The sequence below is a fragment of the Lonchura striata genome, chromosome 2 (assembly GCF_046129695.1).
Source record: "Lonchura striata isolate bLonStr1 chromosome 2, bLonStr1.mat, whole genome shotgun sequence".
Taxonomy (NCBI): domain Eukaryota; kingdom Metazoa; phylum Chordata; class Aves; order Passeriformes; family Estrildidae; genus Lonchura; species Lonchura striata.
In genome coordinates, this window is record NC_134604.1 from 59,796,914 (window position 1) to 59,823,785 (window position 26,872).

At 40.9% G+C, this 26,872-nt stretch overlaps 1 protein-coding gene across 1 annotated transcript; it reads left to right on the forward strand.

The window, feature by feature from the left end:
* The first annotated feature begins 1,513 nt into the window (after nt 1-1,513).
* TNFSF11 (TNF superfamily member 11) lies at nt 1,514-22,873 on the forward strand. Its single transcript, XM_021530894.2, has 5 exons — nt 1,514-1,732; nt 9,832-9,999; nt 16,367-16,412; nt 16,495-16,593; nt 21,694-22,873. The coding sequence occupies exons 1-5, from the start codon at nt 1,514-1,516 to the stop codon at nt 22,113-22,115; spliced, it is 954 nt and encodes a 317-aa protein (XP_021386569.2). The 3' UTR covers nt 22,116-22,873.
* Nucleotides 22,874-26,872: the final 3,999 nt, after the last annotated feature.

Below are 26,872 nucleotides of genomic sequence, written 5' to 3' on the forward strand. Positions count from 1 at the left end.
ACCAATGTAAAATTGATTTAGGAGGGTGCAACTCACTCTAATGTGAGATTATTTTACAGATGATGGTGGCTATTTTGTCTTTTTTTTTTTTTTTTTTTTTTTTTTAGAAAAGTTGAGACACAGTTACAGGAACACTTCTTGCAATTGGACTACAGACCACAATGCTCCCAGCATTTCTGAGAATAAAATAAAGCATTTACAAAGAAGAAATAGTGGTAGATATTCAAGACTGGGGTATTCCTCCCAATGACTTTGTGGTGGGTGATGTTGAGATGCAGGTCCCCTCATCATAATTTCTCAGGTGTTATCTTGTTGGTGAAGGAATTGCCATTGCACTATTTGGGTCCAGTGCTAAACATCAGTTTCTTTTGATAGTGATTTGTTGCATGGTGGTTCGGTGAGTTCCAGTTTCCTTTACTACGTTGGAGCTCATAATTTCGTCAGGTTTTGTCAACCTCTCAGGAAGGTAAAATTTTCTCAGTTTCCAGATTAGAGAGACCTAAACAGGATATTGTGTCACATACTTGAGTTGAAACACAGACCTTTTTCTACAAACAAGATGACCTGCAAGATGATGTATCTGTGTCATTCTCTCATGTTCCTCAAAGCCTGAGCTGGACTTCAACTCACCTTTATATCCAGCCTGAACAGGACCCTAAGAGGACATGAGAAAGAAAATGGCCACAAACTGTAACATGGATTTTTGAAGAAGAGTTTTTGGTATTGAATTTAAGCTGAGACATGGAGAACACCAGAAAATGTTCCTAAGCAAGGGCTCAGCCTGGCTGCATGTGGGAGATGAGGAGACTCTGAGCTGGTTTCACTGGCAGCCAGGTGCTAGCACACATCTGCAGTGTCTTTAACCCATTCCTTTAACACGGTTGTGAACCGTGTTGCTTCTTTGGACAGTGCAAGGCAACAGCACCTGTGCTCATTTTAGCCTGGCTTGAGTGAAGAGCGAGTGAGACTGGGGGGATTGGGAAGCCTTTGGTCCCCTGAGAGTGTGGAGCCACCAAAGACTTCAGACTTCAGACACCGGGAATTTAGGGGAAAGGGACCCCGCAGATGCAACCAGGGGCTCAGGGAAGCCTGCACTGACGGGGCCGCCTGGGTGGAGCGCAAACCTGAGTGAGGGAAGGGTGAGGCGGGGGCAGGAGGCGGCGGAGGCAGGGCTGTGCCCGCGCGGTGCTCAACCCCGCGGAGCTCCGCTGCGCGGGGCGGAGCAGCGCCGACCGCCACCCCCGGGCGACCTGCCCGGCGGCGGTGCCGGGGCACCGGGGGCAGGGCCGGTCTGTGCTCGGGGAGGGGAGGCGAGGCGAGGAGGGGGCGGCGGTGGTGCGTGTGGCGGCGGCGGGCGGAGGGAGGAGGAGGAGGGCGGCAGGGGCGCGCCGCCCGGGGCTGATTGGCCGCCCCGGTTATAAGAGGTGCCCGGCCGGGACGGCGAGGTTGTTTGCCGGCGCTGGGGAGCTCGGCGGAGCCGCGCGTGGAGCCGTGGGAGCGGAGCGGAGCTGCGATGCGTCGCGCCAGCCGAGACTACACCAAGTACTTGCGCGGCTCCGAGGAGCTGGGCAGCGGCGCCGCCCACGAGAGCGCCCCGGCGCCGCCGCCGCCCCCGCCGCCCGCGCACCCGCACCCGCCGCCCGCATCCCGCTCCCTCCTCGCCGCCCTCGTCCTCCTGGGGCTGGGGCAGGTGGTCTGCAGCGTCGCCCTCTTCCTCTACTTCCGAGCTCAGGTAAGCGGGAACTGGCGCGGGCGCTCCCCGCGGAGGCAAGTGCGGCCGTCTCGCACCCTGCGGAAGAGGGCAAGGCCCTCGTGTCGGTGCGATCGAGGGGATAAAGTAAAGAAAAACAGAACAAAAAGTTTTAGAGCACACATATCTGTCTCTGAAGTTGATCCAGTTCTGAGAGGAGTCGGGCAAATGGGATCGCAGTGTCCTCCCAGCGTGTGCTGTCCCCAGTCACTGGAGCTGCTCAGTACGAGGGGTACCAGGTAGCGCTCCGGGCATCGGGTGCATTTTGGGGTACAGGCCTTCGCCGCAAGGTTGGATATGAGGGGTTCCCTGACTCGAGAAACGGGTTAGTCATGATCCTTCACCTGAAGTCTTACAAGGTTTTTAATGATCTCAGTTTTCCACTGGTGAGGATTTTGCCGTTGGGTATTAGACAGAGGCTCTTCACCCAGAGGGTGATTGGGCCCTGGAACAGGCTCCCCAGGGAAGTGGTTACAGCACCAAGCCTGACAGTTCTAGAAGTGTTTGGACAATACTCTCAGGCACATGGTGGGATTTTTGGAGGTGATGCTCTGTGGGGTCAGGAGTTGGACTCGGTGATTCTCTAGGGTCCCTTCCAACTCCGCATAATCAGTGATTCTGTGACATGGCTGAGGTCTTTGGCTGCCTTAAGTGTTTCACCAGCAGGAGAAATGTCTTTAAGGACAAAAAAGATCTTCATGCAACACCACTCGGGATGGTTTGTCACTCAGGCTGCGCAGGGGCGCTGCGGAGGAGCATGTGCACGTGGGTTTCGGACAGAGGTGCCTGCCACAGCTCAGGAGCTTTTTCTGGGATGCTCGGGATTTCTGGGGGAGAGCCGCACCTCACCTGCCAGGCCTCAAGTGTGCCGGGATGCCTGGGAAGAGGCAGCGGTGCGTGCCGAGAGGAGCGCGGGGAGGTATCGCTGTGGGGGCAGATAAGGTGATGAGCGGTTGGGCTTTCGGAGAGAAGAGGAGTCTGCTTCTTGGAAATGGCTCGGCTGCCTGGATTCCCTCGCTGCTGCATCTCTTACCCTGTAAAGTTGAGCCCTCTCGGAGGAAGTGGGGAGCTGGCAGCTAGTTGGTTCTCAGGACTAGGTGTTAGCTTTCTGCTTGGCTTTATTGTCGGATGCTAGCTAGTTCTGTTGATGTGGGTCTGACTGCCGTCATGGAAGTGGTGCTTCTGTTGTGTGTACTTTTCATTTGAAGTCGGCAGAGACTGGAAACCTGTTTCTTTCGGTTTACTTTCTAGGTAGAGGTACTTGATCTGAGGTAGCAGGCTAGATTTCCTAACTAAGTGCACTCTGAAAGCAGGTGTTGCACAAGTGTATACCTGCTTAATCAGATGAGTGACTGTCAAATACACAGTACTGCTGCTGATAATTTATTATGCAGACTAATTAATATTTTCTTACTGAAAATGGCTTTGTGTTTTCCGTTTTTCGAAAAATAAAATGTAACGGCAATACAGCACTTAGTTAATCATAACTTGTATATTTCAGAAGAGTGACATCTAATTTCTGGGATTCATTGTAAAGTAGCTTAAAGCTACTTGTTTGCTTGACAGTGAAATAAATTAATGCCTGCTTCAGCTTATGACAGGGGAATGTTTTTCACTCCAGATGTTCATGAACCTGAAAAGACATTCTTGTCAAAACATAGCTCGGAGATGCACAGCTGTATATTCATTAGGGGGCTCGAGAGCCATTGCAATCAAATCAGCTAATCAAAGTGTACCCCCTTATAAAAGACTCTTCCTGCTAGGTACATGTCAGGGTTTCATGTGTGCCTTACAAAGGGTAAAAAGAACCATAATGGCTATTTTTCTTCTGCTTCCTTGATTTAAAAAATTGCATGGTTCAGGTGTAACTCTGCATTTGACAGCTTAATTCTCTTGCTAGTTTCTTGTTCTTATAGATTTGGAGTAGTGCTATTGAATGGAGTCTTTAATAAATTTGAGTCTCCAAAATATCTAGAAGAGGTGATATAACTCAATGTAGGCTTGACTGAAGTAATTGTCTAAAAAGTTTTAATGTAAAAAGTGTCATCAATGGAAAATAGGATAATAAGTATACTCTTGAATTAAGTACATAATTCACTGTAAGGAGATACGATAATTTGTGTTTGTTCACCATTTTTAATTGTGAAATAATATAGATGGAAAAACATAGTAGGTCCTGCAGCAGTTAATTCTTATTTCATGCTCTTAGAGATTTATTTTATTTAAATGGGACATGATCAGGCCTCTTTCCTTTGAAAAAAATTTCTGTGAAGTTTGATTTTATTAAGCTACTTCAATTTGGCCTTTTTCAGTGTAAATTTCAGCTATCTTAAGTTTGTACTTTAATAATAGAATTTAATTATTTTTATTTAATTTTGTTGAAATAATGAGGTGTTAGTAGTAGAAGCTGTGCATGAAAAGATTTGAATTGTTTGCTTGGTAAATTAAGCAAATGTGAATTAGAAAGATTTGACTATATAGGCTGATATTAAGAAATTATATATCTTAGAAGCTTTTTAAAACCTTATCTAAGAGTCTGAGTAAACTCTGACTCAGTTTTACCACTCACATTTTGTCTGTATTTGCATAAAATCATTTAGGCTGGATCATGACATAGTATAAGCTGAGACAATAGTTGAGGTTTTGGTTTTTCCTTAATTTTGTTTATTTTGTGGCTTGAGCATTTGAAATTTCACAAGACACATAACTAAGACTGACACTAGGTTTTCACGGGAAAACATATGTTTGTGGCCAAGAAATAATGCAGTGCCATGCAAGTGAGACAATGAGTTGGTATGTCGAAAAACAAAGAAATAAAAAACAACATGTTTGAATTTTACCAGTATTTTCATAATAATGTACTGAAATGTAAAAACATCAGCATGTTTTATCCTTGCTTTTTGATCTATCCTGTGCAGTGTACTGAATCCAAGAAATTAAACAGTAAAACAATGTATTGATCCTAAGCATTTGTTTTGCTTATACTTTGAGGAATATTTTCTCATTTTCTGTAAGAATGCCATGAACTTTTAAAGATACTCAGAGCAGCTGGAGGTCATCATTTGATAGAGACTCATGCATAGCACAAGGTGAGAGAAGTATTTTCTTCAACTTTGATAAATGCTGAGGTATAGTCTCTAAAAGCTCAGCTTCTGAGCTTTTCTTTCTGGCCCATTTCCTTGGTGTGCTTAGTTTTCAAAAGAGTAGGATTCTGATCTAACACTGACTGAGCTGGAGGGCAGTGAAGAAAATTGAAAGTGCTCAAAATGAAATGTGGTGGCTGAGTGTCTAATGCCCACAGTTTAAGCTAGACCTCCAAGAGTGTGTACTTTTCCCCTTAAAAAAAGTCTGTATAAATTTCAAGTATTCTACCAGATTGAAGAGTTCACAGTTGGATAAATGGTGACCTGGAAGCCCAGTTTTTATTGTCATTTCATACTTATGTGGAATTCTTGTGGTATGTTTTTAAACTATTGCCTTTCAGACTTCATCTGAAGTTTTGTGAGCACTGTGGCTAACAGAAAAAACAGTTTCCTGAAGATCAGTAACATCTTTCAGAAGCCTGAAAGAACCCTTTCTTGGTGCTTAAGAAAGGTCATGGAGTGCAGAGTGATATTTGATAGGCTGGAAAGTGGTTTAAGTTTGAAAAGAAGTACAAGTATAGATTGTAAACATTTATTTTAAGGAGTAAGTATTTAATGCAATATTGTAACAGTGCATAATTGTTGCAAAATTTAATAGCAAAGATGAGTGGAATGTATTGTGTCTTTTAAAACCAAACTGAGTCTTTTTTACATCAGAAAATTGGTTCTTAATTCTGTAAGTTAATTTAAGCCATGATGCTGTAGTTCATTTTGGCTGCCCTGAAGTGGCTGAATAGAGTCCAGAAATATAGCTAGAGTGATGAGAGATGCTGAAAACTGGGGGCACTGAAGAGTCTGACCTGATTTCAAAGTCAGACAAAGTGGATATTAAAAATAAGTTAGTTTAATTCCTCTAGAGTATTTAGGATACTTCACAATTTATAAAGCTTTCTCCTTTGTGTTTGCATCTTGATATTTCTTCCAGATATTAGATCTTTACAACTTTTTGCTGAAGGTGCCCTGCCCTGGAAGTTAGCAAGCTGCTTCTGGTATTTCATCATAATTTTCTCATTCTTTAGAAGTTCTCAAAATACGTCCTTGGAAGTTTTTCTGTGCATCACTACTACCCCAGTTTTGATCTCAGTGCTTGGTAGTGCTTGTTTACAGCCATGGCAGTTCAGTGTAAAGACTTACGATGCAGGATTTCTGAGAAGTCCTTTTCAGGCAAGTGAGCTGTTTCTCATAGTTAAATGTGGTGAAGACTATTCTTGAAGGTATTATTTGAAAAAGGTGAGGGCAACAGGTGGGTTAGCTAGTCCCAAGATCAGAGTTTCCCCTTATCAAACAGTACCTCTGGAGACTTGCAGTTTTTGTCAGGGTGGGCTGCACAGCTCCAAGCTGCTGAAACCATCAGCTGCAGTGTTTCCATTAAGCCTTCGGTCTTTTGCCTATAGATGCAGAGATGCTGGATTTCTGTCTTAAGTCTTGAGCAGATAAACTGTAATCTGAGCAAGGGATTCAATGCAATCTGCTGTTACTGTTGTGATACAGTGTTGTGTGACACATTTGCATGATTGCTCATAGCAATGAGTCTATGCTTGCATGATTTGTCATGCTGGACACTCAGGCCTTTACAAGTTTTATGATCTTTGTGCTACAAAACTGAGTTTTCTTGCTTGTAATTCAGATGTGTTTTAATAAATCCAAAACTGGGATAGCTGTCTCTGTCTAGTAGAATTACTGATACAAATTAGTATGTATTGGCAGTTATTTGCTGTACCTTTCTGTGTTCTATTATATGATTTGTGTAGACAGGAAAAGACTCAGATATCCAGATCCTGTTAAGAGACATCAGTCAGGTCTCTAATGATCCCAGCATGAGAGGTTACATTTGAAATAATGGGTCCTATTTTGGGTCCCTTGGTACCAAAAATATATCAAAAAAATGGAAGGTGTCCAGCAGAAAACTACTGTTACAGGTAGGAGTCATAATATGTAAGAGAATGGAGAGCTGGATTCTTTGACAAAGAACAGACTAAGGTGAGGGAAGCTAATCACTGTTTTTAGCTACCCAAAGACAGGCTCTTCAGAAGCATTCAGCAAAAACAAGAAGCACAGTCATAAATTGCAGCAAGGAGAGCTGTAGCTGGATGTAAAAACCAAGGATTTTTTTACACACTAGAAGTAGTGAAGTTTTAGGACAGTTTGCCTAGAGAAGCTGAAAGTTTTCCTTGATGGACATTCCCCAAAGCTTGTCCAAGGCCTTAACCCACCTGACCCAAGTTACAAGTTGGCCCTGCTTCAAGCAGGAGGCTGCCCAAAGGTACCTTCCTACCCAGGTCATTCTGCTTTAACTGTCTTTTAGCAGCTGTTGGTAAACATTTTGTGCTTTTTTTTTTTTTTTTTTTTTTTAGTTTACAGTTGATTTTCTGAATTCTGAATACAAGTAGAACATAGTGTGAGAGATGCTTAAGAGTGCAGTTTTATGACTAGTCAGCTAAAGCTAGTGCTGCCCTCCTGGTACTTCATTCTTATCCATGTACTGACTCTGATGCTTGTCTGATGTATCTGGAGTGACTTGGTTTTGGGGAACTAATCATAAAGGAAATTAGGCCAGCAAAAATTCTTCCCTTGTTAGTGATTTGGAAGAGGAGACTGAAATCCAGGAATTAAATTCTGTGGTGAAGGGGGTCAGAGCAGAGAGATGCTGGTTTAGATCTCCTTATGCAGTTAATGAGGCTGCACTGCACTAGCTCACTTCAGAAGTGAGCATTAGTGTAGGTTTTTAGCACTGGATTCATAGAGCTGCAATGGCTATATACAGATTTTCTTTGGGGATTCAGCTGTGTCAGGCCATCACAGGAAGATGTTACTGCCTCCAAGCCATTCTGTAACTCATCACTACCCCTCTGCTCAAAGCTGTGGCATCTTATGATCGTCAGGTGAACCTCCTATGCCTGTTTCATTCCAAATCTGCAGGGATGACTGAAACAGCTAAACCAGGCTACAGGAGCTGATACTGGTCTGAATGAATTGGGCAAAGAGCTTTCCATGTGGAGACTTGAGCAGAAGGATGGTGATGGAGGAGACAGCATTTGGTACTGCTGTCTGTGCAACAGATGTCTCTCTGCTGTGTGTTACTATTGGATGGCTACTGGGGTGGTGTAGACTTTAATTCAGCTTTGTAATCCTAACCTTACACTTTTAAGTTAACTAATTTTTGGGAGGGGTGTTGAATTTATGTTCTGTGAACAAATTACATGCTTGATTCACTCTGGCTGTTTTGTATTGTGAAAAACTTCCTTTTGATTTGCTGTTTTGTTCAGCTCTGTGTTAAAGGAAACTGAACACTAGATACCGTTCATAATGTCTTGATATTTCTGCATTGCAATTGCAAATAACCTTTGGTAATTCTCAGGTAAAAGTGTTTTTTCCAACTAAGAAAGATAGAAGTAAGTGTTCTTTAATAGGCCAGCTGATACAGTTAGAGAACCTAGACTAAGAGTTTGAGTGCATAAACCCTTCTTTAAGCCTGAAGTAAAAGCAGAATAAATGTGAGTTGTGAACAATTTCTGAGAGTCCTTGGCCATCTCTGAAAGATAGTTGTTAATCTCTTCAGTGTAAAGGATGTGGAGTAAAAAGTGAAAAAAGGGTGAAATAGTTTAAATAGTTTTTGTGCAATAAAATTCTGTTAAGGTACAATCCTAATCCTTGGATTGTCTTCCAATTTATCGAAGTGATAGAATGCAGGATTTAAAAATATACCTAATTCAGTCACAAAGATTGATTGATAAAAATGTCTTGCAGGTACTCTAAACTTACCATTCCTTGTCCAGTGATGCAGAGCTGATTTGTGGTGCAGTTTAATCATCTTTTGGTCTTTAAATTTTGCTGTCTTGCTGTCTTTGTGACTATTTCACTCAGCAGTATCTCTTGCCACTGTCATGGCTTAATCCCAGCTGGCAACTAAGTCTCAGACAGCTGCTCACTCCCTGATGGGATTCTGCAGAGAATTGGAAGAGTAAAATTTTATCTCATGGGTTGAGATAAAAAAAATTTAAAAGGTAAAGAAAAAGTTGCACACACAAAGGAAATAGAATATGAAGGCAGGTGTTTAGCCATCCCTAGGACAGCAGGGCTCTACCACACATGAAGTGACTTGGGAAGACAAATGCCATCATTCCAAATGTCTCCCTTTTCCTCCTTCTTCCCCCACCTTTATATGCTGCGCATGATGCCATATGATGCCATGGGGTATCCCTTTGGCCAGTTCTGGTCAGCTGTCCAGGCTGTGTCCTGTCCCAGCTCCTTGTGCAGCCCCAGCCCTCTCTCTGCTGGGGTGGGAGGCAGAAAGGGCCCTGACTCAGTGTCAGTCCTGCTCAGCTGTAACAAACACATCCCTGTGTCACCAACAGTTTTGGTCACAAATCCAAAACACAGCCCCATGCCACTGTACAGCCACTGTGAAGAAAACTCTATTCACAATGAGCCCATCCATAAAACAGCTTCAGTAATAGCTGACTGACAGCTTCAGTGATGATACCATTTCAGTGATAAAATGGTTTCAGAGATAACTTCGGTGTCTTCTCTTGAAAATGATGTGCTATACGCACGCATACAAACTTTTCCAAGTTTCTCTACTTGACATTCATGTATCATCTTACAAACAATAGCTTTTGAGGTAGGATAGCTGTGTATATTTCCTGCTAAAATAACTGTGATATTGCCCTGAGTGGTTGAAATACAGAATTCAAAATTATTTGCTTTACCATAAGAGTGGGATTTATCTTTAACTTTTGAAAGACATCTCTAGTCTAAGCAAATGAAATAGGCAGCACCAGAAGATAATTTATTCTCCTATCTCGCATGTTTGTTGGGTGAAATAAACCTCGATGTTTGGAACGGTTTCTCTTGACACTAATGAGAATTCAGATAATAAACTTAGCCAGGGTGGTTGAAAAGTCTCTAACACTTAGAACTGTGTTGTTTTTGTTTCAGATGGACCCTACTAGAATTTCAAAAGAACATGCACACTGTGTCAGAACACTTTTTGGACACCAAGAAAGTACAGATTTGCATGATGTCTCCTTTGAAAGTCAAGAAGTGAAGTTAATGCCAGAATCCTGTAGAAGTGTGAAACAGGCTCTCCAAAGGGCTGTGCAGAGGGTAAGTGGCACAGACAATGTGTTTCTTTATTTCATGGTCCTGTTGAAACTAAAACAATTTTTCTGAAATCTTTATTCAGAGGTAAGTTATATGAATTATTTCCTGGTGTTTGAGTAACACCTGATGTTTTATTCCGGATTGTATTTTATTTGCTGATGATTCTGGTAGTGGCTAGCCAATTCTGTATTCAAGTACATTTTATTAATTTTATTTTTCTTTTAAGAAAGGAAGACTTGAAGTTGTACTAAGAAAAGTGAAGTTAGGTGATTAGCCATTCTGACATGTGGGTGGGCCTGAACAGTAGTCATTTATGCTAAGACTTGTATAGGTTTTCCAGATGCTCTTAACAGGTGTCAGTTCCACATTCTTTTCAAGGGAATCTTCCAAATAAGATTCTCTTAACTCAAGATCATCAGCAAGCAAAATATTGCCTGAAGGAAAAGGAGATAGCATTTGCTCTCAGTTGTTCTTGTTTCTTAGTCTGGAGTCCAAAATGAGGGTCAGTTCCTGCTTTGGTTTTGCTCCCTTTGCCAGTATGCAGGCAATTCTCACGCTGGCAGAAGACCTACTTGGCTGTAGCGTGATAACTGGGTGGTCTTTGTCCAGGAATTGAGAATGACAGGTTGTTCCCAAACACAAATGACAAAAGAAGTCAACCCTAATGAAGAAGCCTAGGCAAGCTGAAAGTATGCCACAATCTCCTTTTACTGCAGTTACTGCCTTTGATCTCTTTTTGTGTTCATGATAGTGTTTAGTGCTAATTATGGGCTGTGTAACAGATGGATGTCTGCTATGGTATTTGGTTTTTCTGGCTTATCAGGCCCATTACAGCTTTACTGCCTCACATCTTCATAGGACTGGCAGTTTTGCATTACATTAGATTTGAGCTGCACTCACATATGTTTTAGCATGAACTGTACTTGAGTTAAATTTACAGCATTTGAACTGTGCTAATATGATATTTAGTTTTAACAGAGAACTCTAAGTACATATTTTTTTATGAACAAAACACAGAGACACAGGAGTCTATGTCTTGTCCCTTTTGCTAGCCACCTCCTTCAACACCTTAAGGGGGAAACAAAGGGTTATGTCTGTAGGATGTCCTCTTGCATGTTTTAGAGCCTCTCACACTGCACCTACATTATGTGCTGTGTGCAGGGCTGCTCCTTCACTCATGACAGAGGAAGGAGCTTGTTGCAGTAAGTCAATGGGGAACCCAGTGTTCTGGTCATTTGCTGCTGGTTACTCAACAAAGGCACTGGCTTTAGCTGAGACTTTATATCCTGCCAGTCTGGATGGAGGTTAAATGCTGCAATGGCTGTGGCTGGGATAAGTAGTGAGTAGGGATAACTTTTTTGGCTGATCACCATTAGTTTGAGAACAATAAAGTTTCCCTTGCCAAAGTAATTAGACTCTGAATTTCTTTTGAATGCAATGGAGTTTATTAAGCAGCTGCACCAGTGGTCTGGATGCTTTGTCATGTATCAATGACAGAGAAAAAATAGATAGGAAGGTGGCGACCTGAGGCTTTTACATATTTTTTGGTACATCAGAGAAGTGAAAGTAACAGTGTCAAGGCAGAATATACTTCATATACTTTATCATCATCATCTGTAAATTCTGCCTTTCAGTCATCCTGCTACAATGAAGAGCAGAGATGCAGCTATAACTTACTTGCAGTTGCACACACTCCTTTGTGTGTGGATCCAGCTAATGTGACTTAAATGAGATTTCCTGTTGTCTGTGCTTTCTTCACTTTCCTTAAGGAGAATCTAACTTGTGTGTTTTAAGAACCAGTATCCTTATTTGAACTGGCAGCATGCTAAGTGACTAAAATGGAACAGTTCAAAATACCATTTATGTTTTTTGATTTTTCAATATATTGTCTTTTGCAATTCGAGCTGTTCAGGAAGTGAAAATAGACAAATTTCTTTTGCTCAGGTTTATGGTCTGGTTACACTTCTAGCTTCCTGTGCCAGTTCTTATTGGTTTTCTTTGCACACCTGTAGACAGAGTGCTTAAATGTAAGGCAGAGATTGATGTTGAAAGTGGAAGTGCTCTTATGAAAACTAGTGTAGTAGGTCTGCAAGATCCAATCTAAAAATACTTGTCTCCTGAAAAAATAACGATTTTTCTTTTAATCAGAATATAATGATTGATTCCTTAACATATTCTCTGATAAAAATTCTGCTTAAGGAGCAGCTCACTAAGTAGAGAGAATATTTTCAATATTGCATATAAACTTTCAAGCAGACAAATAATATACTTTCTTAGCCAGTCTGTTTGCTTAATTTTTTTCCATGTAACCCTAAAAAGCTTTTGGCAGTCCAGATGCTCTAACCACAGTGCTTATGAAGTCTGTTATGAGCCTGAAGTAGAAAGGACTACAAACATATCCTGGGTCAATCCATAAGTAACTTTGTTTGGCAGTGCTCCCAGGTTCTAGCTGCTTGTGGAGTTAAGGCATAAGCTGTTCTCCCACATGGCAACAGAGTGCTTTGCTAGATCTCCAGGGCAGCATTTATAAAGAGATCTATATACTTAGCAGACATTTAAAGAGCACATAGTTATGGACCAAGTAAAGGTTTCACAAGTGATTGCTGTAAGTTGTTAAAATTGCACCTACAGTTTTGTAGGTTTCCATCCTACATCTTACATGCCTTTTTTTTTTCTGCAAGCAGTAGACTACTCATTTGGAGAGAGGTTTTATTGCTGGTCTCTAAACTACAGTCTGATGAATATAGGTTCATGTACTTTCTATTTTACTTCCTTTCTGATTAACATTCTTCAAATTGCTGAATTTCCGGCAAGAGAATCAGATACTTCTTCCTGGTATCTGCTGTACTTAAAGCTCTTGATAATAAAATAATCAAGTGCATGAAGAAGCTGTAAGACCACATCTGAAGCAGTAAGAGTCCAGAAGTTCTCTTCTCATTGGTCTCAAAAGGGTACTTAGAGCTGCTCAAAGTAGATGCTGAGATATTTAGATAAAAGCTGAAGGAGACTAAAAACCTTTCACAGCTGTCATGTCTTCAGGTGTAGCCTTGTCTCTGCATCTTCAGCATTGGACAGAAGTTCAAGAGCAGCAGTTATTTCTGCAGCCTGCTGTGGATGAAGTAGAGAGCAGTTCCTTACTTTCCAGACACTTAAAACATGATTTTTAGCTTTAAAATGAGAAAGTTTTGGAGCTTCTTAATGGCCTCTTATTTTTTTTTCTGATGAAGGGAAGACATGTTTTTCATTTTTGTGACTAACTCCTTGTCTGCTGTTTAAACAGTGAGTGTGGAGGAGGTTGGAATGTGGGAAGCCGGCCAGCAGAGTTGACTTGGTGGGCAGTGAGCAAATGACAAAGGTGTGCAAGTGCAGCTTGTCATAAGATTAAGAGTGGGGTGATTTTTGTGTACAGTTCTGCTAAAAATAACTGAACAGCTTGGTATCACATATGCATCTGTGGATGGCAGTTTAAGAGAAGTTGCTGGTAATGTTTGTCAGCAGTTTTCATGCCATTGTAGCAGTGTCTTAGTCACGGGTTCTGTTGAGCTGTTTCTCCCTCCTTAATGAGTCTCTACATTGTAAGTATGAGACACCGAAGAACATTCAGGAACTAAAAAATGCAGTTGATACTTCAGTGATTTGAGAAATCACAGTTCTTAGTTTCTTGCAGTAAGAATACCAGCAGGTTTTATAATCCCATTAAGAGGCTACTTTCAAGCATCCACTGAAAAATGTCCTTCAGAGTCAGAAGCAAATACATTGTTAAATGCTTTTCTAAGGTAGGTTGTATATCAGCACCTTGGAACTGTATGAACATCAAGAAAAAAAAAAAAAATCAAGAAATGTTTATAACTGCTTATTTTTTAGGAGGAAACCTACAACTCTATATCTGTTTTCTAGGGACTAATTAATGTGTTTTGACTTCATTTTGGAAGTTGGGGCAACATAGCAGAAAGACTATCAAACTTTCATGAGGCTGGTCAGAATCAAGTAAAGAACTAGTCTCGAGCATAGAGAGCTGCTGTAGGATTTTGTTTTCTGGCCACAGTCTAGCCACTTCTGATCCAGTGATAGGCTCACAGAAGAGTCAATGAACAATTGCCTCAAACCCCCCATCTTTGGGGTTGTTAGTGCCATATCTAACCAGTTGAGCTAATCATGAATTCCAGACAAGGAGAGTTGTGGACCCAAGTCCTCCTGGGCAGCTGTCCTGCTTACCGAGTGGTGAAGCTGCAGATGAACAGCACCACCACCAGTTAGAAGGAGAGCAGCTCAGACTGATTTCATGAGGACCTAAACCATTCTGTGTGGAAGATGAGCTGAGTCAGGCTGCTGGGTTTCAGAAGATGAGGTATTCAGCTGTTTAAGCTATAGCATCTTTGGAAATGTGCAGAAGCAGAACTGAATGCTCCTAAGAAAAATGTAAGTTAAAACTAGACTAGCAGTTGACTAATTCAGGACTTTCAAGAGCTGAGCAATTATCAATCATTGGATTTTTCTTTTTTTTTTTTTTTTTTGGTACCAAATCTAGATAGTAGGAGATTAAAATTATTCTTTTTGGATCTGCTTAGTAGGCTTTCCAGGTAAGGACGCTATCACATCCTCTCAAAGGAGCGGATATTCAAACAAACTCCACATCTGAGAAGTTTCCACTAAGAAAGCAAGAAGACAAACATGTCTCTCCTTCAAGGGAAAAAGGGTTGGGATAGGTGTGTTGCAGTAGTCTCTGAGAATGTGGTCCATCTCCCAAGCTCTTCTTGCCTTACATCCTGTTCTCCTCAGAGGCTTTTGTCATTTTTCACAGTACCTAGTACTTGCATTCTCTTGCCATCTCCCTGTTTTACTTCTAATGTGTGGCTAGTGGCTGATGCTGACATGCAGCTCCTAGAATTGAGCTTCATTATCATCTGCTGTGCTCCTAGAACTGACATTGAAGTAGGAAGATCAGAGAAGCAAAGTGAATGTAAATGCAGGAAGTCAATGCCAGTTTTGCTGCTTTTGAAGTTGTGATTCTTCTGCTTTTCTTCTCATCTTTACAGAAAAAAAGCATCTTCATGATTCTTATCCATGAAATCAGCATATCTCAGCTGAAGTATTATGCTTTGATAGTCATACTACAACTTCTACACCGCTGTGGCTTTTCATTTTGGTTTAACATTTAAGCACCTACTGAAAGGGGAAAGTGAGAGTAATGAATGCACCAGCCTAGGCACTAGATATTTCACTGCGGTTGCAAAACTACATAAAAGCAGGACTTCAGGTTTTTTCAGAGCAGGGTTTCAAATTCTGAAACACCCCAGTGATTGAGAGCACAGTGGGACTTTGCTGATCTCACCAAATCTGATGTATTTCATATACATGGATTGAATCAGGCAAACAGCAGTGTGTGTGGCATAAAGGTGAAACAAAGGACCAGTCCTAGGTTCAAAAAGGACATGACTTGCTATCTTCAGCAAAATGTTTCCTTTTACTAAACAGCTTCTTGGCAGCTCCATGGTATGAGGTATTCAGAATAACATATTACCCCTGTTTTTTTTAGAAAACAGATAGTCATGGGGAAAAGGGAGACAGAACTGAGGGTTGAACTTAATATTAAGACTCAGTCTAGGCTTGTAACAAAACCAGGCTGCTTAAATTTTGAAATCTGCTGTTTGTATCCTTTTCGCAAGAGGAGTATAGGTGTGAATGATTAAAAGCAAGGATTTTTGTGGTGCCTGATGCCTGCATTTTGTGCTGTTCTTGGGTCTGGGCGGCATAGGTCTCATGTTAAAATTTATCTGCAGCTGAGAATTACATACTTTAAAAGTCTGGCACGCAGTCCCTTTGGTCTAGTATGGATGATACTTCCTGCATACCTTTTTAGAAGTGAGTCTTGATTGTAGCACCTTGTAGCCTTCCCTGTTGGTGGCCAGTGGTGAGGCATGGAGGTTTTCATGCACCTCATCACAAATTAAATTGAGAGTTTAGCTATCCTTAGTTGTTAGAGTGATTACACACTAGTTCCTGTATAGAAATGCCACTTTCTTTGCCTTTAGACTCAAAGTAATTAAATCAGTTCATAAATTCCATTGCTAGATGTGATGTCTTCTTATCAATCATTGTTCCATTATACTTAGAGAAATATTCCAAGTACAGTAAGTAGAAAAGGTTTTAAATGTGCTGTCACTACTACAGTAAATCATGCAGTGATCATACATACTAGCATTTCTATCCACCTTTATTAGAATTACCAAATTACTAGATGTAATTTGATTGTCTATGCCTGTTATATAAATTATCATATTTACATGATTCATATCCCAGACATCTGAATGTACTGGACATTGTTACAAACCCAAGAAAATATTAAAGCAACATCTCCTTCTCATTTTAGGAAGTCCAGCGTGCTATGGGAAGAACGCCACCAAGACCAGAAAAAGGTAGGTGTTGGTTTATGAATAAACAATATTTTAGTTCCTCTAAACTTGTCTTTTTGGGATAATGCAATTCTTTTATCTCTAGCTGCAATGGAGGCATTAGGACTTGAGCTGTACAGGAGGAATAAACCTGAGAAGCAGCCATTTGCCCATCTCATTATTGATGATAGGAATATTCCATCTGGTAAGTTTGATTTTTAAGTGAATACTTCCAGTACTAATATAAATGTATTGAAAGTGAAGTATATTAAGATATTTCAGCAAAACATCAACAGACTGTGACTTCAGAAATGGCTTTTGATAGTGAGAATAAATCGGATGCATTAAAAGATTTCAGGAGCAGCAGGAGTAGTAAAAGGAGGATGACTCCCCTTTGTATCAGTCTCGTGCTGATTTGAAATGGCCTCCATTTCAAATTGCCATTTTTCTTGACCAACTTCTTGAGGGGCAAATCCTGCCATTTTGTGCTGTCTTCAGATGAGGAAGGAAGATCTACATTGAATGCTTTCCTCTAAAGTTTCCCATTTTCCTTTGGCCTGTAGGGCCCATCAGTTTTCACTCCCACTAGACACCAGCCATGGGGATGCATGCATACATACAAATATGTACCAGCACAAACATTGCCCAAGCTACTGAGCAGGGGGAAAACATTGTTCTTGTGGCTTTTATCTGCCCCTGTGGTAAGAGGATGGCATTCTTTTATCTTGCCAGAGTTCTTATTTTCTGCACACAAGTATTCAGATGGCTTTGTGAATATCCTTGCTAGCATAATAAGAGGGAACAAGACATGAGTCTGCCTTGGGACACACTTTCCAGAGGAGAAGATCCATTTCTAACATTTTGAGATAATGTTAGAATAGTTTTAGTTTTTGCCCTGAGGCACTGTCAGTTGAGATTTTTTGCTGTATTCTCAATGCTGTATTCGCAACAGTTGGTGTGGTATAAGTAAACCAGAGTTTTTTATGAAGCTGTTAGGTAGAGGATCTAAGAAGGGATGCACTGATCAGAGTCTTCTTTCTCTGAAGATTTATACATTCTGCAGGGCTCAACTCATTGTTAATTGAGCTATGCACATTGCTTTTTGTTTTATATAATCAAGCCAAAGGGGAATAGTGTGTTGAGACTTGAAATCTGAGATTTTAACAGACTGCATAGTAATACCTTGCTCTTGCTCTTGTTCTATTTAAAGACAAAGCACTTCTGTACAGCTTCTTGCCTGGAGGGATGGGATTCTTTCAAGTGCATTGGCATTGCCACAATCCAGAGTTTTATAGCAGAGAGCTTAAACAGCTTGTCAGATGGCAGTCAGAACTTCCACAAGCTTTCTTGTTAGCTCAAATGCCTCCCGACAATCTTCTCTTCTAATCAAATTTTGGCTTTGACCTACTTTAACAATAGGTCATAGTAGAGGATTCAATATCAGTAAACTTGCCTTAGCATTTTATCTTTTGGAATGTTTAAATTAATTTGCTAGTCATAGAAACAGATCACTTACCTGCAGAAGTGGAGATTCTGAGAAATCCATCTTTTTCTGAGTGGAATTTATTTACTGCTTACCTGGATGTAGACTGTAATTTTACAACTGTAATTTACAGATGCTAATAATTTTTACGATTGTGCATTGCTGCATTAACCTTTAAGGGTGTGGCAGAGCACGCCTATAGGTAATAACCAGGGAGACATTGTTCTTTTTTTGCTGTAGATCAACTTCTTGACAATGTGATGAACTGTGCATATACTCCCTTCTGATCTGGCTTTTGGCTCTTTCAGAAGAGCATTGGCAGGAGTTAATCCATGAGCACCGTTTCTGCAGCCCTTGTGGGCATTGCAGCAGTGAGGGGCTGCATCCTTAGGGATAGCAAGAACCCTGAACCTGCTGGTTGTGAGGCACTTTAATATCATGCTCACTGGCATGAGGCAGTAACCACTTGGCTGGGTAGCACAGAGATTAGTAACAGGCATTAAAGAAAGAAAAATATGCCTGAGGGGTCACCAGGAGCTTTTCCTCTCCCATCTTGTTTTCTCTGACTGCAAATGGCAATTTCTATTTTCCTCCCATGATTCTTTAATCTGCATGCCTGAAATCTATCTTAATTATTTTCTGTCTTCCCTGAGTGGACAGATATTTTCTTAATATTTTTAGGTTCTCTACTGTCATCAAACTCATCCAGTGGCCGGGAAAAAAAATAGTCTTCATCACTGTCAAACAGGATTTTAAGCAGTTTTCTGCTGAACACCCTTCACGAAGGGGTACCGAGTGTCTGTGAGAGAACATTTTGCTTTGACCTGGTTCACAATAATGTCAGGCCTCAAGTGGACTTTTGCAGCTGGGGGGATAGTGCAAGGGAGGGGGGAAAATAACCTTTCTCAGATTGTGGTGTCCCCACCCACCCTTTGGCACAGAAGCTGTAGTGGTTTGGCTTGCTGTGTGTGTTTTTTAAGTTTGCTGCCTTAGGTTAGAGCTGGATGCTTGCTGGTTGGTTTTTACCAGAGCTCACTATAAATGCTACCTAGGTTTTAAATGAAAACAGTGAATTTTGGTTTATAAATTGATTGCAGAAATTAGTCACAGTTTAAAGGGGAAAATAACAAACAGAAATAAATATAATGTTAAATATATCATTTGGGGTGTGAATTGATACCTTTAGCTGTCTAAGGAAATGCTGTAGTATTCTGAACTATTTACAGCTGCAGGTTTGACTTAGCTGCCCTTTGCCTTCAAAAGACTTTTCAGAGCAAACAGTACTTTGGTCCTTTTTTCAGGCTTTACTTATACCTTAAAACTACGAGGATGCAAACAAATGATCAAAACAGGTGTCCTTTCTCCTCTGTTGCACTCACATCATCTTCCTTCTTGCTAATTAATTTTATTTAACTCATTTGTATTAGTCGTAGTTCAAGCTCACAAAAAAGAAAGATATTGTTTTTATTTATCTTCAGTTTTGAGAAGAAGCATGCATTATCTTGAATTCTTAAATAAAGCTTTTTGCCCTCTCTGGAAGGCTATTTTGTTCATTATCCCCCAGCCTCTTTCTTCTTTGTCAACAGGACTTACCTTGTGCTGTTTTTTCATTGGTGGCAAAGTAAATTATTTCCCAGAAGATACTGTATTGCAGCACTTTTGACTGTCCCATGGCTTGGGTTATGTATCAGAATAACATTCATGGACAGCAGATCTGGCACTTACATGTTCCAGTTTCCTGCACTTCTGTGTTTCAGGGTACTGATTCTTTTGATGTCTCCAAATCTAGGTGTGGTACCACCAGCAGTGCTGAGCACCTGCTCGCTCCTCCCATTACAGGTTGCATGGCGTAACTCCTGCCAGAGCGTCTTTGTGCTGTGCTGCTGGCTGTGGCACGCCTCTTCTGGAGCTATGAATTGTGGCAAAATGCCTGCCTGCCTCAGCAGGTGTTGTGATCTAGCTTGGAACGGACTTCCAGAAGTTATCTGTACAAATCCTTTGCTCAAAACAGAGAGGGTCATCTCCCTTTGGCTCTTGGCCTGTTCCCCTGAGCATCCAAATAGTGTAAACAAAAATATACCCAGAGCCCCTGTCTCAATTACAAGTGACTGTGGCACCTATTTGCTCTCTTTTCCCTTCTTCAGCAGAAAAATCTTCCCACAGAGGATTTCTTCAAAATTGCAGCTTGACTGGCAACTAAAATGTTGACTTGTCAGGTAAATAAAATTAGCCCAGCAACTACCCAGTGTGCCACCAGGCAATCATGGCATGCCTTTCTGATCCACCATAGGTTTACATTCCTGTCCTCTATCCAATATGCCTCTCCTCTGATGCAGGCAGAGACTTCTTGCCTTTCCTCCTCATCTTGAAGGTAGCCCACTCTCCATGGGACAGTATTTTCTCCAGACTTAATGCTGTGCAGATGAAGCCCTGTAATTTCCTCGTCTGTTCCTGGTACTTCAGAGGTGCACTCCTAACTCAGAATATTTTGGTACCCCTTACTCAGTATATTTTGCAGGTGAATAATTGCAGGCTAAGAGACTCAATGTCTTATTGTCTCTTCCAGTTAATTGGTGGGTTTTGGACAGTTTTTGGAGGCACTGCAGAGAAGATCACTTCTCTATCTGGTTTTGCTTTCATAATTTCTACATGGCTGCACTAGACCCATAGGGGAGCAGCTACTTGTGACCTGCCTTTGACAGTGCTTTTGCTTAAGTCTTTGTGGAAGAATGCCAGAAAGTTTTTGTTCTGGGTTGCTGTTAAAGTATTCCTCTCACATGGAAAAGCCGCTTGCCCTTGGCAGTTAGGGGAGATTCATGTCTCTCAAATCCTTCTGTTCCTACTTCCCCTCCCAGACCAGGTGGGGTCCTGGGGCATGCCTCTGTGCATGCTTGGAGCAGAGGGCACTGTGCCCTGCTGTGTGCCATGGAAAGCTTGTGAAAGGACTGTTTTGGTTTGATGTTGGGAGAATAAGGTACTGAATATTTCAAGCAGTCATTTAGATGCACGGGGAGGCTGAGGTGTGAAGTTCTCTGGTACCTGTGTGGGCCCACTGCTGTGGGAGGCAGCAAGTGGAGTCAGTCTTGTGTGCTGAAAATTACTAATGGTTAGGGGGACAAGTTGGCCACCTCCCATCTGTTGTGTTATGCCCTGGATGTTACCCTGAATAACAGAATGTTAGTTGCTTGTGCCTATCAGGAAGTTTGTCATAAATACTTGAAGTGCTGTATGAAATCGAGGCAACTTAGTATGTGGTACTAAAGATACGCAACTGTACTGACCTTTCCCCATCTTTTTGGTGTTATCAAATGAAAATATATTTACCATTCTACCACTACAGTCATAACATAAAATGTGGAAGGTTTCATAAGCTTTCTCTTTTTGGAACTGCCAGTTCAGCATTTTTTTTCTGAATTTTAGTTATTCCTTGTCAACACCTACATATTAAAGATGTGGAACAAGTTTTTCACATTCCCCTCAACTATTTGTAACTTGAACAAAGTTTTAGGTGGAATGCAATGCCTGTGCAGAGCTTGTTGCATGGTTGCTTAGCATAATCAAGCTATAGGCCGAGCAGTTATTCTGTACCCTAGTCCAGCAGGTGTTCTGCTGGAGGGGCACAGTTACAAGTACCAAGCAAGGTCTGGAAATGTATGGTGAAAAGAGGAGATTTTTTTAGGAATTTTTATCAAAATTGTTTCATACTCACTTTAGCCTATAGAACAGTTGCCACTGATTCTAAAAACATAGCGCTTGCTTTCTAAATGTTGAGCTTTATAAAATGTTTATAAATAATCTCTTTTCTTTTTTTTTTTCTCCCAGGAACTCGTAAAGTGAACCTCACATCCTGGCATCATGACAAAGGCCAGGCAAACTTATCAAATATGACATTCAATGATGGAAAACTAATTGTTAATCAAGATGGATTTTACTATCTTTATGCCAATATTTGTTTTAGACATCATGAAACTTCAGGAAACTTGACTAAAAGAGGGCTTCAGTTGATGGTTTATGTGATTAAGACAAACCTTAAAATAAGGCGCTTTGATGTGTTGATGAAGGGAGGAAGCACCAAATACTGGTCAGGGAATTCAGAATTTCATTTTTATTCTGTAAATGTAGGGGGATTTTTTAAATTAAAATCTGGAGAAATGATAAGTATCCAAGTATCAAACCCATCGCTACTGGATTCTTCACAAGAAGCAACTTACTTTGGAGCATTTAAAGTTAGGGATTTAGATTGAATCTTTGTTTAGCATGCTGAAAATTTGAGTTTTTAGTTGTCCAAAAACAACCTGAAGAACTGAAAATCTTCTGCAACCCAATTACATCTGTATAAGCCATATATCTCTAAAGGCATGTTTTTGTCCCATGCAAATTCCAGCAGGAGTCCTGCAAATATGTGGAAGGGCAAAATTATACAGTTCTCCTGATGCAGTCTTAAAGCAGTTTTACTTCATTTGTCTCCAATGGCCTCACTAGAGTCATTGTGCCTTTTGCATTGCTGTAGTTGAAATCAAAATAATTAATATTATTGAGCTTCTGTTGCCAAGTTCTGCCCTGCTTACCTTTACAGGTTTTGGTGCAAACATAGAGCAGGACAGAACTTGGCTCCCAGCTTGCATTTTGTTTGGGTTGAGTGTTCTGACCCTGAGACAGCAAATGTTATGAAAGTGTGTCTATTCCCATTGCATTTGATGTGGCTTTTCAGATGCTGAGTTAGGGCTGATTTTGCTTTGCTGGATTAGGATCGGAGAGCTCAGACCATGGCAGAAATGTGTTGGAGAACACTTAAACAGTCCAGCTTAGCTGTTACCTGATTAACAGAGCCATTCCAGGAAGAAGGGACATCATCTGGCCGTTCAGTTCTGAAAAATTAATTACAGGTCATATTGTTATTGTTGCACAGTAAATTGCAAAATACATTGCCAAAATATGTGCCTTTAAAGTGTTATTTTGTGCCAGAACCTGCAAATACATTTTTTAAACAGAAAGTATGTATTTTTCTATTCTGTAATATCTAAAGTTATATTTCAGGTGTAATGTTTTGTGTAAAAAAATGTAAATTATATTGTCCTATAGTATTTGTTACAAAATATTTAAAATCTCTTGCTGTTTGTATATTTAATGTTTTAAACTGTTTTTATGTACAGACATGTTAAACTTGTGCACTTTTTAATCCCAATGGGAAAAATGCAGCTATAAGAGATTGTTTGCAATTAGCAAATGTAATATATATCTTTGTTCTTCTTAACTTAATACGTTTTTTTTAAACTTATCAGTATTAAGGGAGATGAAATCATACCAATGCCATGAGTAATTATACCAGAATTCTGGTCACTGGGTGCCTTTCAAACCTGCAGGGCAATTAAACTGGCATGATGCAAAAATGAAACTAAAACAAAATAATACATAGTAAGCTCCAAAAATGTTTAGGGGTATTTATAGTTATTGAACATGCATATTTTCCTACAACAAAATCTGCCAGTGTTAAATTCTGCAATTGAACAGCAACTTTTTTAGCTTAATTTACTAAAAAAGTGAAGCTTATGTCATTGCATTGCCTGTTCTTGTCTCCCACTGTAGCTTTTAGAACTCTGCGCCCTTCTGCCAGCTTTGGCAGATGAATGGCAGAGTTAAGAGATATTCTTGCAGGTTTTATGAGGACAGACAGCTGAGAACACCTCAGCCATTTATACATTTGTCAGTGGCTGGCCACTGTTCATTTTAGCCAAGAGATTAACTGGGGAGACTCCTGCAGCATGAGTTGTCGTGTGTACAGTGCTTGGCCAAGAGAGGCGGGTGGATGGAAACTGAGGGCAGGTATGGGGGCCAGGGGGAGGACTGCAAATAAAGAGGTGATATTTAGAGCACATCTGCGCAGGGGATATCAGCTTGTTGGGTAGGGGGATGAGGGAGCGTTTTGAAGTGTTTGTGTGCTCTATGGATGATGTGGGGAAAGCCCTCTATTTATTGCAGTAGGAATCAAATCTGTAGGAATTGGGGCTTCATACAAATCCTCAGGCTTTTAATTTTTTTTTTTGTTAAAGGAACTGAGTTGAATTCAAGCAATTATTTTATACTGTATAATAAACATTCCTTTTTAATATTAATATTGTTTTCTTACAAAATATATTTCTAAGAAAAAAAACCAACTTTGTGATTTCATTATTTTTATGTGTACCCGTATTTCTTGTGCAGCTTTGATAATTCTATTCAGATTTCAGAATGTACATGCTGGGTATGGTATAACTCAAGAAAACTGAGGCATAAATCAACTATTTTGAGACAATTACAATGAATTTTATGGAGTTTTGATTTGGCTTTGGATCTACATACACCACTTTCAAGTCAGGTTAGATTTTTAGGAGTTGGAAATTCATCTGAAAGTGAAGGCTTCCCCATGACGTTTCACATCTAACAATTGTCACTTCAAACCCACAAATGACTGAGGAATGTGGGGCTCTTATTTTTTTATTTTCAAGGGCTACAAGTCACAATAATTTCTTCCTAGTATAGATATGTCCAGTGACAGGCTGGGAGAAAAATGTCTGTTCTGTGTCCTAGGGGTTTAAGTCACCTTCTGGGGAGGTAGAGATGGGGGTTTGAGTGGTTTGAAAGTAAAGTTAGACTTAGTAGCTGAATTTAGCAAATGACAGGAGGAGAGCCCCCAGCACTAAATGTCACCTGAATGACAGTGTCTGTGGGCTGTGAGTGTGTTCTGAAGAAGGTCTCCTGTAGCATGTGTTGAACCCCTGAGCACAGACTCGTTAGTTGTCTGTGCATCCTAAGCCACCAGAGCTGAGACAGTGGCTCCTGAGGCTCAACTTAGCATGCATGTTCTCAATAGGAGGGCTGTAAGCATCTAAATTTCACAATGCAATATGAGGATTTAAATTTCCCTTGTGCAACAGCTTTGAAGCCTAGCTGGTTTGAGGGTTGTGGCGGTTTTTGTGTTTTTTTTCTTCCTTAGCACCTTCTGGCTGCGAGTTGTCCAGTTGTGTGATAAAATAGGTGGGAGGGTTGTGATAATGTCCTCATGGGGCTTTATAGGCTACTGTGAGAGTAACAATTAGAGGCCAAGCCCTTACTCTGCTCTCTACAAAACAGAAATCGAGTAAGAGACCTCATTATTCTGCCTGTCATGCCTTGGTCCCTTCTTAGCCGTTGTTCATTTAAAAGGAAGCTGGAAGCTCCATGTAGAGCTAGGTACAGTTTGCTTTTTATATCAGAGTAGCCACAGATTGAAAAGCTTCAGTGGTGTCATTTGAAGCAACCTGGGCAGATATTCCAAGGTGATGAAACTTGCCTGCACTACCGCTGACCTTCCTAAAACCAAGTCTGCTCCCAGAACTGTCCATTCCTTGGCGTGTGCTTCATCAGAACATGATTAGTGAAAAGAGCAGACTAATCAATGGAGGGAGTTACCTTGAGAAGAAGGGAATGTGCTGTAGGCCAATAAACATACCCGTGATTCTTATTTTATAATCTTCAAAGATAATTTTGGTCTGTGGGTAGAAGGTTATTATATGCTGAAAAATTGAAGTTAAAAAAATCTTACTTGGAAATAGTTTATTTGCAATTCAGGGTATTTGTGTGCATGTAAACATCTGTATATTCTTACCATGTTCTTGCTAAGTTAATTTTAATACATGGGGTTATGATTGCATATTTTGGCACCTGGGTACTCCTCCCCCCCTCCTTTCCAAGCTTGCTCCAGCCAGTGGCTGTTTCTTTTTCTGTCTATCCCACTTCCTTTTCTCTGGCTTCTTCCAGCTGCCAGTGTGTTCTGCTCACCCCAGTCTTACTGACTTACAGCTCCTTTTCCTTGTGATAGCAAATGCCTTTGTTCAGATTTAGGTATACTCCCCCTTTTTTGGCCCACTTTCAGGTATCTTTGCTGTGCTTTTTCATAGGAAAAAACAAGAATTTTGTTTTTCAAAAAGATTTTTGAACCACTGGTGCCAGGACTGAGCTGGATAGGAATGAAGAAAAATAGCTGGCGAATAAGGAACCAGCAGGTTGGACACACAAAGCAGTCTGTGCTGCCCTTTGGCTTGATGTACCAGTTTTGGAGGGCTCCAGACAATAACCACATGTTTGTATTCTGCTGTTAAAAAAATTTAGTCTGCAGCAGAACTTAATATAGATGGCTGTGTGCAGCATTTTACTGCGGTGATTGGAGAAAAATCACACCTAAACCAGAAAATGCTCTTATACATAGGCAATTTCTTGTTCTTTCTCCCTCTCTGTATTGGTGCCTTGTCCAGTATTTCCTGGTTGCTGTATTTGGGACCACAACCTGCACATTTTGCCAACTGTTTATTTTTTTTAATCTCACTGGAGTCTAATCCTGTATATCCTATACCGTTGCCTAATATCTCCATTTGCGACTAGCTCCAAAAAGCTCAGTCTTGGAAAGCTGAGAAACTTGTGTCAGCTTGAGGTTGTTTGAATCAGATTTCAAAAACTTCTTGGCAACTCCAAATATTTTTTTCTGATTTTTTTTAACCTTAAGTATGGATGTGCTGGGGTTTCTAGTTTTGCTTCCAAGGAAATATTTGTGCTGGGGTGGAGGTGAGGGCTTGGGTATCTTTGATTTGGTGCTATCTGTTCACAATCCATTTTATGAAGTTTAGGGAGGGCGTATTTTCCTTGCATTTGTTCAGCACTTGAGTCATGTGCTGTTTTGCTGCCTGCTCTCTTGTGCCATGCTGCTTTTCCCCAGACTGCACATCACCAAGTGCCAATCCATTTATGCTTGGCTGTGACAGAAGACAAGCAGGAACTCCAATTGCTTTCAGCTCCCTACATGCTGCAAGTCACAAAATGAGAAGGTTCATTTTCCCAGCCTTCTGGATGGGATCATGATGTGGCTGCTTCCTCATCCTGTAGATTCCCTACATGTTTGTATTATCAGCAGTTAAGTAAGGATGCCTGGTGGGTGGCTTTGAGGACGCCAGCTCCTTAAGGGGAAGATTCACAAAGAGGATCTCCTCTC

Bases quoted from the DNA above. Each gene is read 5' to 3' on its own strand.
- TNFSF11 (XM_021530894.2), top strand. From the start codon at position 1,514: ATGCGTCGCGCCAGCCGAGACTACACCAAGTACTTGCGCGGCTCCGAG. The intron at 16,413-16,494 runs GTAGGTGTTGGT...TTTTATCTCTAG, and splicing joins GCCACCAAGACCAGAAAAAG to CTGCAATGGAGGCATTAGGA. The intron at 16,594-21,693 runs GTAAGTTTGATT...TTTTTCTCCCAG, and splicing joins TGATAGGAATATTCCATCTG to GAACTCGTAAAGTGAACCTC.